Source organism: Meles meles, chromosome 2 (assembly GCF_922984935.1).
Source record: "Meles meles chromosome 2, mMelMel3.1 paternal haplotype, whole genome shotgun sequence".
In the NCBI taxonomy this organism is placed as follows: domain Eukaryota; kingdom Metazoa; phylum Chordata; class Mammalia; order Carnivora; family Mustelidae; genus Meles; species Meles meles.
In genome coordinates, this window is record NC_060067.1 from 107302149 (window position 1) to 107314358 (window position 12210).

Sequence of the window (12210 nt, forward strand, 5' to 3'; positions counted from 1 at the left end):
ATCTGAGCAACTGTCATTAATTATCGTCTGTTTGGATGTTCTCCTCGAGTCTGCACTTGCCAGCGGCATTTATGATAATGGTTATTTTATTTCACTCAGAGCCTTTTGTGCTTATGGGAAAAGGAAGACTTTGAGTTCTAAATAACTCTTTCTGTCACCTTTTTAATTTTTCTTTCCCAAGTGTTTTGTTTATGGTTTTTTTTCTAGGTGTACCATACGGTGATTCGACATTTCTATACATTACAAAATGCTCACCATGATAAGTGTAGTCACCATCTGTCACCACACAAAGTTATTACAATGTTATGGACTATGTTTCCTACAACTCTTATTTTTTAAAAAATTTTAAAAGATTTTATTTATTTATTTGAGAAAGAGTGTGCATGCGAATGGGAGAGGGGAGAGGCAAAGAGAAAAAGAAGGGGAGAGTCTCCAGCAGATTCTGCACTGAGCTGCTGAGCATGGACACACAGAGCTCGTCTCATGACCCTGAGGTCATGACCTGGGCTGAAATCAAGACTTGGTTGCTTAACCAACTAAGCCACCCAGGCACCCCTCTCTATAATGCTTATAAATGAATATTTATGGTATCTTATACACTTGTAATATTTTCTTTTCTTTTTTTAAAAAATATTTTATTTATTTATTTTACAGAGAGAGAGGTCACAAGTAGGCAGAGAGGCAGGCAGAGAGAGAGGGAGAAACAGGCTCCCCACTGAGCAGAGAGCCCGATGCGGGGCTCGATCCCAGGACCCTGAGATCATGACCTGAGCTGAAGGCAGAGACTTAAACCACTGAGCCACCCAGGCGCCCCAGCACTTGTAATATTTTCTTATAGGTACTAATATATGGACCACTGAGTGTGGTATATAAACAATGAATCTTGGAACACTGAAAAAATAAAATTAAATTTAAAAAAAACCAGTTAGTAATATATGTGATATTTTTATGGCCATGTACCGATTTCCCTCTTCATACTTATATAGTAAAAAGGAATATTGGCACATCGAGCTCCCGGAAGCAGAATTATGTATGAGAAAGTGCTGCCTAGGAGTCCTGTCAGGCTCAGAGTCCTGCCTGTGGCATGTTTGATTTACTGCTTGAGCTCCCCTTCCCTCATTGTAAAGGAGATGTGAATGCTCACCTCACAGAGATGTGAGGGTGCCTCAAAGAAAAGGCTTGAATGCCCCGAGGCCTCAGCGAAATGTGGGTTCGTAACCCTGTTGAATCTCTCTGCTATGCTCTGTCCCTGGAATCGTGACAAGTCAGACAGCTGGACAGGGGGGGAGATGACCCTGCCTGCTTGACCCTGCCCATCTCTTAACTTGCCTATTTCTAGAGTATGGAGGAAAGTGGAAGATGCTTCATTACTTTGCTCGGCATTTCTTCGCTCCACTGTTGCCTGTGGGTTTTGAGGATCAAGACGTGTTTTTCATCTATGGTGTGTCAGACCTTCGCTCGGACTGTAAGGCAAAGCTCACTGTAAGTTGCTTGGAGTTTTTTTTCTAAGCCAGAGGGAGAGATTCTGCTCATAATTCTTTAGTTATTGGTTATATTTCTTCTGGGGAAAAAAAAAGAGAAATTGATTGTATCAAAATGTTTCTAGTGCCTGTCGCAGGAAAGGGGCTGTCCTTGGACTCAGAATACCTGTACCTTCAGGTTAGAACTCTGCCGTTTATCCCGTGACCTTAAGGCTTATTGCCTTGGTGATTCAGTTTCCTCATCTGTGAATATCATATTTTCACTCATCAGGCAATCCTGAAGGATTTCGATGGGCAGTGAATAAAATAATTAGATGAAAATTATAAACTGTGAAGTGCCGCTATAATATAAAGTCATATAATCACAAGAAGCTGGAAATAGCCTAAACTTGACTGAAAGGAATCCTTAAAAATGGCTTATTAAGTGAAAATCTGTAAAAGAATTCCGAATGTATATGGAAGAATACTTGTGTATTTAAAACAATGTTGGGCAAAAAGAGAGGGTAGAAACCCAGAGTCTCAGGTGGCTGCAGTTTGGAGGACACTGCAGATAGGTCACGGTTATGGACTACTGACAGCGCACCGGGTCCTGTGTCTTCCACAGATTACTTTATTTAAATCTCACGTCAGCCAGTGAAGTTGGTGCTATTCTTATTCTCATTTTACATGTGAAAAAGCAGAGCCTTTGAGAAGTTGAAGAACTTGCTCTGTTACAAGCTCTAGGACCAAGTGGGCTGGGGTTAAACCCAGGATTTATAGGCTCTCAACTAGTTCTGCTGTTCTGACTTTCATCTGTTATTCTCTTAAAAACAAAACAAAACCAAGAATGTTTGTTTTTGCCCTGTCTTGTTTCTCCCAGGTGAAAGTCCACACGTGGAGTTCCCTGGAGCCGGTATGCTCCTCTGAGACTGAGCATTTTGTCCTGAAAGCAGGGAAGGCTGTTCTCCTCTATAAGGAGCCGGTGCCCGTATTGTTGGAGAATTGTGGGAATTGTACCCGGCAAAGCTGTGTGGTTTCCTTTTACCTTTCAACTGACAGGCCACTTGTGAGCCCAACCAACTATCACTTCCTGTCTTCACTGAGTGAGAGTGTGGGGCTGCGCAAGGCGTACATCACTGTAAGTACCAGCAGCCTGGGGGCCCCCGTTGCCTTGCCGACCTTTCCCGCTCCCGAGCGAAGCACATGGCCTCCTGCATTCTGCAGAATTTCCCCTTGAGTTCACCTGAGACTTGGGGAATGCTCGTCTCTTCCCACTAGAAGCAAAGACCAAAGGACTTTTTTTCTAATTAAGTGTTTGTCTGAGTTTAGGGTTCCTGCCACTTCCACTAGCCCTTGGCCCCTCCGAAGTGGGCTTGAGCACAACAGAAAAAGGCTGCATGAGTCATCGCCGCTAACTGCTCCTGCACCATGTCCCAGGCTCTGTCCTCCGGCTTTCCTGCTTCATCCCTGAAGTATCATGTGCCACCCTGACAAGCCAGAAACCTGAGTAGAGGGGGGACCAGGAATCCCCAGCAGAAGCACTCTGACTTGGAGGGCTTAAGGACAATCCTTTAATTTAGTAAATTTAAGAAAATTCTAAGTTTAAAGATTTAAATTTAAGGAAATTTTTAAAAATTTTAAATTAAAATTTTAAATTAAAAATTTTAATTTAAGGAAAGTCCTTAAAACTAAGGAAATTTTTAAAAAATGTCCCTCTACTCTCTTTGATTTATTGCTTCCAAGTAGCTTAATCATCAAATCTGCAATTGCCAAGAAAAAAAAGGAATAACCAGAATGTGTTGTTATAAAAATTGTACAGCTGGAGAATGTGGAATCTGTCTAGTTGGTTGAAAATCTCTCCTACCCTTTCTCCTACACATGGTGATTGGATGTATTCTCTAAGAAGTTTTATTCTCTATGTTTAATGAAAGTTACATTTGTTTTAGACCTATAAGTCATTGAGAATGCTTAAGTACAGGGTGTTGTGTGTGTGTGTGTTTACTTAGAAATAATCATATGAAAACTCAGTCCTTGAAGTGAAAACATATCTTTCTAATTAATAGTGAAATATTCACATAATAAAATTAAGTCATCTGTAGCATCTGATGTGGAGCAGCTGTGAAGGGAATGCCATACAATCACACAGCTTTCCAGAAAAATAACAACAACAGTAAAACCAAAAAACTTGTAGCAGTTCAGTTTGCAGGCTCTAGACTTAGGATTTTGAAGTCTTTTTCTCTTTCCTAAATCAGGCCTTCATTACCTTAGGATGAGTGGGTTTGGGAGAGAAGTGGGACTTGTTCCCTTGTCCTGCCTCATTTGGACTTCAGTGAGACTTGCCCTTCCAGAGGGATCTAATAATAGTAATAATAGTTAACATTTTCTGCAGGCTTACCATAGGCCAGACACTCAGGTGTGCTCTCCCCAGCAGGATTCGGGGAAGTTGTTTACCACACCTCCCTGAAGCCAGGCTACAAGCCTGACCCTGGGCTCTGCAGTCCTGTACAGAGATGAGACTTCAGATGGGAAGCAGGCCCCAGTGCCCCTTCTGGCTTTGGCCATGGAGCCGCAGTAGCGGAGGCCTCCCTGGCAGCCTTGCAGGGGGGCTGGGGCCAGCCGTGTGAATTGCATGCCTGTGACTGCCATAGGGTCTTAACCGAACCTCTGGGCGGCGTGGTTTGGGAATTTAACATCTAGCTTCAGATCTGAATCTCTGAAACGCCAAAGAGATACCTGATACGCCTTATAAAGTGTCTGTGCTGTTTCCTCCAAAGTACTTTTTTGGGTTTATAACTCAGAACCCCGCATGATGTGTAAGGCCAAAATTACATACAATAAAAACTGCACCTTGGAGTTCTCTATGCCACACATCATGTCCAACGTCAGACCTACGGTGTGGCGTGTCTGCATGTTGAGGGGTCACCTTTTGTGTCAGGGGCTTTAAAATACCAGATCACTCTCAGCGGCGTGCTCGCTCGCGCTGAGAGAACCTCACAAACCCCGACCCAGTGGGGCACTGCCCAACCTAGCCTCTCCTCAGTGTGCACTACCTGGCTAGTGAATGACAGGGCTTAAATTGCACTTGCCTTTGCTGATACTGTGCAGGATTTGCACATGTTAACAGTGCTAATAACGTGACTTTCTGGTATTATGCAGCAAAGGAGAGGAGGCTCTAACGGTAGAGCTTTTGTAAATGCCTGGTAGGCAGCTGTCTAGATTGCTGGATCTTTCTAGAACAACAAGCTTCATGGTGGTGCTAACTCCACATACATCCTGAGAAAGTCATTGAAGCTTCCCGGCCCTTATGCCAAAATGTTCCTCTCTTGATCCCCTGAGAAAAGCTGTGAGAGATATAAAGCTTTGAGCTTCTTGTGAAATAGCCTCCTTAATCATTAGAGACTGACATATTTTACACTTAGCTGGAGATTACCATTTGGTAATTTCCCACAGCCTCAAATAAATGTCCTCTGTTTTTTGGTATCAGACACAGTACACAGAGTATGGGACTTTGACAGCGGAGCCAAAGCTGTAAGAGACACACTCCTTGTTGGCCCACATACACATTCTGATAGGCATTGTGGGTAGAACAGATAGGTCTCCCCTCGTCGTTCACTTAATTTATCTTTTTCTTTCAGGTCATCATCTCTCAGCAAGGTGACACATTCGCTTTTGATCTGGAAACCTCCGCTGTTGCTCCCTTTGTTTGGTTAGATGTAGGAAGCATCCCCGGGAGATTCAGTGACAACGGTTTCCTCATGACTGAAGAGACACGGACTGTGTTATTTTACCCTTGGAAACCCACCAGCAAGAGCGAACTGGAGCAGTCTCTTCGTGTGACTTCCCTGATGGATATTTACTGAGGGGTTGCAGGTGGTGTTTTTAGCGGACCCTGGAATAAAGCCTTCCTAAGGCACCGTCTGGAGCTGAAGACACCCAGAGACAAGTTGAGGAAGCTGGGAAGTGTGTCTGCCTGCCTCCATCTGTCTGATTCATGACTCTGAAGAGTTTGTCCAGCGCGTTCTGTTAGGGAAGGTTGTTTACTCAGGTGATATCCTCCAGCAAGGCCATGGTTCGGCATTCTTCAGCCTGTGCCAGGCCTGTGATTTTAGCCCTCCCGCTACAGCCCTGGCACCATGTGACCCAGTATTAACCCAACCACTCTTCCTACCCAGTAAAGGAAGTCCACTCATAAAGTCCTGTCAGGGAATCACAGGAACATGACGACTGCAGGATCTGTGGAGCCAGATTGGAAGGCTATGAGGTTCGTGTAAGCCTCTCATAGTCAGCCCTGAAAAATGGTGAATTATCAAAATGAAGCTGCTTTGTTATTATTCCCTGAGGAAATAGGGGTTCAGCTGGCACAATCGAGATTTCTGGATAGTAGCCATATTGGTTGTCGGAAAGTTTGGGGAGTTGATTGTTGCCATTTGATTACTTTTTTAGAAAGGATTCTCTTTTCATTTGTGGGTTTTGTTATAAAGTATCATTTTGACTGGGGTACCTGGGTGGTTTAGTCTGTTAAGCATCTGATTCTTGATTTCGGCTCAGGTCATGATCTTAGGGTCGTGGGACTGAGCCCTGAGCCAGGCTCTCCACTGGGTGTGAAGCCTGCTTAGGATTCTCTCTCTCCCTCTGCCCCTCCCCACATCTCTCTGTCTCTCTCTCAAAAAAAATATTGTTTTGACAATAACAGCTTTTTTCAAAGTCTATTTAGAGTGATCCTCCTTTGAAAAATAAGCTCACATTGAAATGGACATCTCTGTGGTCACTCTGAAGATTTTTGAGTGTCCTAACTTAAGTTGTTCCCCATAATTATGTGTGGGTTGTAATGGGGCAAAATCCAATGATTTTTCAAATCCCAATTTGAAAGCTGTGACTTAGATTTATAGTTGTTGACTCTGGCAGCAAAGTGTATTTCTTTTAGCTCGGGTTTAAATCATTTTTACTGGATGCCTGGGTGGCTCAGTCGGATAGGTGTCTGCCTTCAGCTCAGGTCATGATCCCAGGATCCTGGGATCAAGTCCTGCCTTGGTCTTGCTCAGCGGGGAGTCTGCTTCTCCCTCTGCCTCCCCGTTTGTGCTCTCTCTCTCTCCGACAAATAAACAAAAAGATCTTTTTAAAAAATAAGTCATTTTGGGGCACCTAGGTGGCTCAGTGGGTTAAAGCCTCTGCCTTCGGCTCAGGTCATAATCTCAGGGTCCTGGGATCGAGCCTCGCATTGGGCTCCCTTCTCAGGGGGGAGCCTGCTTCCTCCTCTCTCTCTGCCTACTTGTGATCTCTGTCTGTCAAATAAATAAATAAAATCTTTTTAAAAAATTAAGTATAAAAAATAATAAAAAATAAGTCATTTTTATTAATATTGATTGTAAGTTGCTATAAAATTATTTTATTATATATGATCATGTTTATAAATTGTATTCATAATGCAGCAGCAAATGGGGCAAAATGTTAATGGGTGGAGGTGTGTAAGAATTCTTTTCTACTGCTTTTGCAACCTTTCTATAAGTTTAAAACTATCAAAAAATAAAAGTTACATAGATTGCATTGACAATGTGATGTTTCATCTGTGGCTTATTTAATCATTCCAGAAACATTCATTTGTGCCCATTAGTGTGCTGAGCATTGATTTCCCTTTAGCTCTGGCCAACTTTTTATTCTACTTGATAAACTGGGAGAGTTTAAGAAACCTAGATTAAGGTATTTGAGCAGTTTTCCCTGGGAAGAATCGTGTAATTGGTTATGGAATGGAGTGTCAATGAGAGTTTGGCTTTAAAATCAAGCCCAATTAGATATAGATTTTGTTTTCAACCTGAGAAGGTTTAGTTCATGGTTCATTGACTAAAATGGCAATAAATGCAGGTGATCCAGGCCTGCCTTCAGTATCTAAGAGCTTCCTCATCTTACGTGTTCAGCTATTTCAATATATTTATAAAAGTCTTATGAAAGCCTGGAGCTTGGGGATGCACCTCGGAAGATTCTTACTTAATAAATATATAATTTTCTTGTCAATGTTGAAAATCCTGTCTCCATTAAACTAGAGAATTTTCTAGGCCAGGCACCCTGTGAGATGGGCTTTGAAATTGACAGACCAGAATTTATATCACAATTCTGCCCTTACCAGCTCTTCATTAAGTTATTTCACTTCTGTGTTCAGTTTTGTGATGATGAAATGGGAATAAATACACTGCCCTTGCAAGTTTGTCTTGAAGAATAATTTGAAATTTAGCGTGAGGGCTAGGCCCTGCGCTGGCCCATAATAAGGGCCCTGCAAATGGAAGCACCATCCTGGGCTGGGGGGTGACCCTCCTGTCCTGGAGGAGGCTGGGCTTCTAGCCACACTGACACGGTTTGGAATCCAGGTTCTGAGGTATGTAGGTTATTGTGAGCTTGGCTGACTGCTTGACCTGGACTTCAGTTGTCTCATTGGTAAAATGGAGATAATAATCTCTAACCCTCAAGGTAGTCGTGAGGACTAAACAACTAGAACAAAATAAATGCTAAGTAAATGGTGGTTGGATTTTTTAACATCATAATCATTATTATCCACTTAATACATGAGGTGACAGTAAAAAATAAAGTAAATTTAAAGGCAAATGTCTTCCAGACATTTTTTTTTTTTTTAAGTGGCCTCCATGCCTATTGGAGCCCAGTGCAGGGCATGAACTCATGACCCCGAGATCAAGACCTGAGTTCTTACCAAGAGTCAGTTGCTTAACTGACTGAGCCACCCAGGCGGCCCTCTAGACGTACTTTTAAGAGGGGAAAAAGATATCAGAAAAGAATGAATCTGTAAAGGAAGAATCAATGAATGAACAGACATGAATGTATGCAGACAACAACTGGTACAAGGAGAGAAATGTGCATACTATTTCTGTAAGAGAATGGTGACATTGGAAACGGTCTCCACAGCTCATGTGTGGCACTGTGTTCAGTCATCTCTACCAGTTTAATAGATTTTATTTTGCCACATGTACTGGGTCAGAGTCTGATATACTTACTCTCAGCTTTGGATTTCTGAGAAGACTTTTCTGCTAGTAGTTATACAAACATGAATAGAATGGAAAGAGCGGGATGGGGTCCTTCTGCCATGCTGGATGCGAAGCACATTCCAGACAGTGAGATGAAGAGAAGTCCGTTCACAGGATTCCATCTTCTCATTTGAGAACCAAGAGGACAATAAAAATGGTAATTTCCTCATTCACATTCACTGTAACTCTTCTTATTTTTTTTTCTTACTTGACTTTTCATTGTGAGAGGTTTTCAAACCATGGGAAGTCACTTGGAAAATAAATAGGAAGATTGTTTTCTCGGTTGGAATGAAAGTGAACTGGTGCGCAGGAGAAATAAAGCTGAGTTTCCCACGCATTCCCAAAGTGACAGGGACCTGAGACAGAAAGAATCGTCTCCTGGGCTCTTAGGAAACTTATTCCCAACTTGGTAAGATTTAGGGAGAAAAACAAGTAGGCATTATTTGTGCATGAAAATCAAAGCATTTCAAAATCTTTCCAGACTTCTTGTTTTGAAATAGACTTATCAGAGAGTATCAACCATTTGATGGTTGATAGTGTATAAGACCCTAAAAATCACAGGCAAAACCAGTATTAAGACACATCTATGTTCTGACTGTAAAGCCTGTTTAACTTAAGAATTCATTCATTTACCAAGCATTTATTATTTATTTAGCAAGCATATTACTGAGCATTTATTACCAAGCATTTATTTATTATCTGAGCAGCAGGCATTGTTGTTGTCCCTGGGAATGTTGCAATGAAAAAAGGCAGACAAGTCTCTGCTCTCACGGACTGTCCATTGTAGGGGTGTTGTCAAAAACCGACCTTTGTACTTCAGGGCCAAAACAGAACTCAAAGACAGAGTTTGGGATGAAGAGGAACAAGAGCTTTATTGCTTTGCCGGGCAAAGGAGGCTGCAACAGGCCATGGGCCTTAAAAAACTGTAAGTCTCCCACCCCCACCGGCAGGAGGGGTCTGGGGAGTTTGTAGGGAGATACAGGATCTAGCTGGTTTGAACAGGAATTGTGTGAGCGGCCAGCCTTGAGAGTCCTGTTAATTCTTTTCAGGGTGGGACTGGGTTCCTGAAACAAAAGGCTACGAAGGGAGAAGAGGAGGTTTGTGGAAGAGAGGAAATAGGTTACTTTATTATTTATTTATTTATTTTTAAAAATTATTATTTATTTTTAAAATTATATTTATTTGACACAGAGAGAGAATGAACTAGGGGGAAAGACAGAGGGAGGGGGAGAAGCAGGCTCCCCTCTGGGCAGGGAGCCCGATGCAGGGCTTGATGCCAGGACCCTGGGATCATGACCTGAGCTGATGGCAGATGCTTAACGACTGAGCCACCCAGGCACCCCTATTTTTATTTTATTTGAAGATTTTATTTATTTAGAGCGAGTGAGCAAGGGGGGAAGAGCAGAGATGAGGGAGAGAAACTCGCAAGCCAACTCTATGCAGAGCACGGAGCCCGATGCAGGGCTGGATCCCGCCACCCCGAGATCATGAACCGCACAGACATCAAGAGTCAGACATGCAGCAGACTGAGCCACTCTGGAGGCCCCCGAAAAAGGTTACTTTAAAATCGAGCTCTGCTGAAGCACAAATGCAGCTATTTTGATTTTTGTTCAACTTCATGCTTTTCAGCAGTTTCAGGGGGAGACGGACAATAAGCAAACAGACAAATAAGGCCATTCCAGCAGGTGACAAGACCTATAGGGTTAATGTGACAGTGATGGGGGAGCAGTGCGAGATAGGACCATCTCGTTCAAAACTTTAGGTTTTGTTTTGAAAGGTTAGGATAAAATACAAATGATCTCGTCCCATCTTGGAAGCTAAGCAGGGTCGGGCCTGGTTAGTACTTGGATAGGATAAAATACAAATGAAAAAAAGTTTTTCAGTTGAGGAAAGAGTCTCTAAGACCTTCACTGTGGTTAATCCTTAAGGAAGGAAAAGCACAAGACCAGGTAGTTAGCAAGGTTGGACTCCGGACTCCGACTCGTTAGGCGGAGGCTTGGCAATCTGCCAAGACATCTTTAAGCCTTGAATAGGGGCCAAATCAGGAATGTGCTTTGCAGAAATAAGGGTCCCGCATCCCTGTGTCAGGTTTTATCACTGCTTCTCCTTCTATCTCAGTAATGGGTTACCTGCCATGGAAAAAACGTTTGCAACAATAATGCATCTCACTGGCCTAGGTCGAGTCCCAGCGTTTCCACAGGATTTATCGAGCAACAACTTGTGGCGCATTGTGCTAGGAGCAGAGTACAAAGTACGGAGCTGTACGAAGGATGACAGCAACACCGAAGTGACCCAGAGTTCCCAGGAAATGGAATGTCGGGCTCGTGGAAATTTCTGGTTGAACACTAATACTCACTTCCTGTCTCATCATCCATGTGCGAGCAACCCTCTTGTTCTTATTCTGTTGGTGTTACTTATTTAGGCTTTTGTAAAATTCACTGGATCCTGAGAGACACTTCACATATTCCCAACAGTTGGGGTGGACATGATGGGCCCGCCACCCTCCCTCCGTATCTGCCTCTTCTCTGCTAATAGAGGTGACTTTGTTTCTAGCCCCAGGGACCGAACTGTAATTGGTTACACTAATTCTGTTCTTTGCCAATGACTGGTCTAGGGTGAGGCATGTGACCCATTTCTGGGGAATGAAACACAAGTTGACACTTAATGTAGGGTTTGGGGTGGGAAGGTTTTCCTGCCTAACAGGAAAGAGACCTGAGGGGGATCACCAGCTCTGCTGTTGGGTGAAGTCAGAAGTCGCTGTGTGGGGATCCGATACTTGGAGCTGCCACAGCCTTTCTGTGAGCTTGAGGAAACACTGGTGGCACCGGGGCATGTCAGAGATGTTGAGCTACTGAGCTAACCCTGCAGTCATCTAACTCCAGTCTTCTTATGAAAAATAAGGCCCTATTTGTGTAATCCAGTTGTCGTCAGGTATTCTCTTTTTATAACCCAAGTCTCCTAACTGATAGAACAGTTGAGGGTGTGGGCTTTGAAATCAGACATAAATTATGTTTCCATTCCAGACCCACCACTAGTGGGCTGTTTGACATTGCATGTTAGTTACTGAGTCTTTCTGTACCTTAGTTTCTTCATCTTTAAAAATGGGAGGAGGTACCTGAGTGGTTCAGTCAGTTAAGTGTCTGCCTTCTGCTCGGGTCATGATCCCAGAGCCCTTGAGATAGAACCCTGAGTCAGGCTCCTTGCTTAGCAGGGATCCTGCTTCTCTTTGTCCCTCTGCCCCTCGCCCCTGCTCATGCTCTCTCCTCTCTCTCTCTAATAAATAAATAAAATCCTTTTAAAAAAATGGAGTAATATGGGGTGCCTTGGTGTCTCAGTGGGTTGAGTCTAACTCTTGGTTTCAGCCCAGGTAGTGATCTCTGGGTGGTGCGACCAAGACCAGCATGGAGTCTGCTTGGGATTGTCTCTCTCCTCCTCCCTCTGCCCCTCTCTCCCCACCCCTACCCTCCTATCCACCCCGGCTCACATGCTTTCTAAATAAATAAATAAATAAATAAATAAATAAATAAATAAATAAAATCTTTTGAAAAATAAAAATCAGAGTCATCAAATAATAATACTAGTGAGGACTAAATTAGATGATGCCTAGATATTGATAGCACACAATAACTATTCAACAAATGTTGGCTATTGTAATTTTCATTTCCTCTGTGTTAGGTCATCAAAGAAAGCCTAGGAAGGTGGGCAGCAAGGGAACTCGCTCA

At 43.1% G+C, this 12210-nt stretch overlaps 1 protein-coding gene across 2 annotated transcripts in view; it reads left to right on the forward strand.

The window, feature by feature from the left end:
- Nucleotides 1–6521, forward strand: part of MANBA (mannosidase beta) — a 122272-nt gene extending 115751 nt beyond the window's left edge. For both annotated transcript variants that reach the window (XM_045998531.1, XM_045998532.1), the window contains 3 exons: nucleotides 1340–1482; nucleotides 2341–2598; nucleotides 5096–6521. In XM_045998531.1, coding sequence (XP_045854487.1) covers nucleotides 1340–1482; nucleotides 2341–2598; nucleotides 5096–5320 — 626 coding nt within the window. In that variant the 3' untranslated portion in view covers nucleotides 5321–6521. The remainder of the gene's footprint in view (nucleotides 1–1339; nucleotides 1483–2340; nucleotides 2599–5095) is intronic.
- The last annotated feature ends 5689 nt before the right edge of the window (nucleotides 6522–12210 follow it).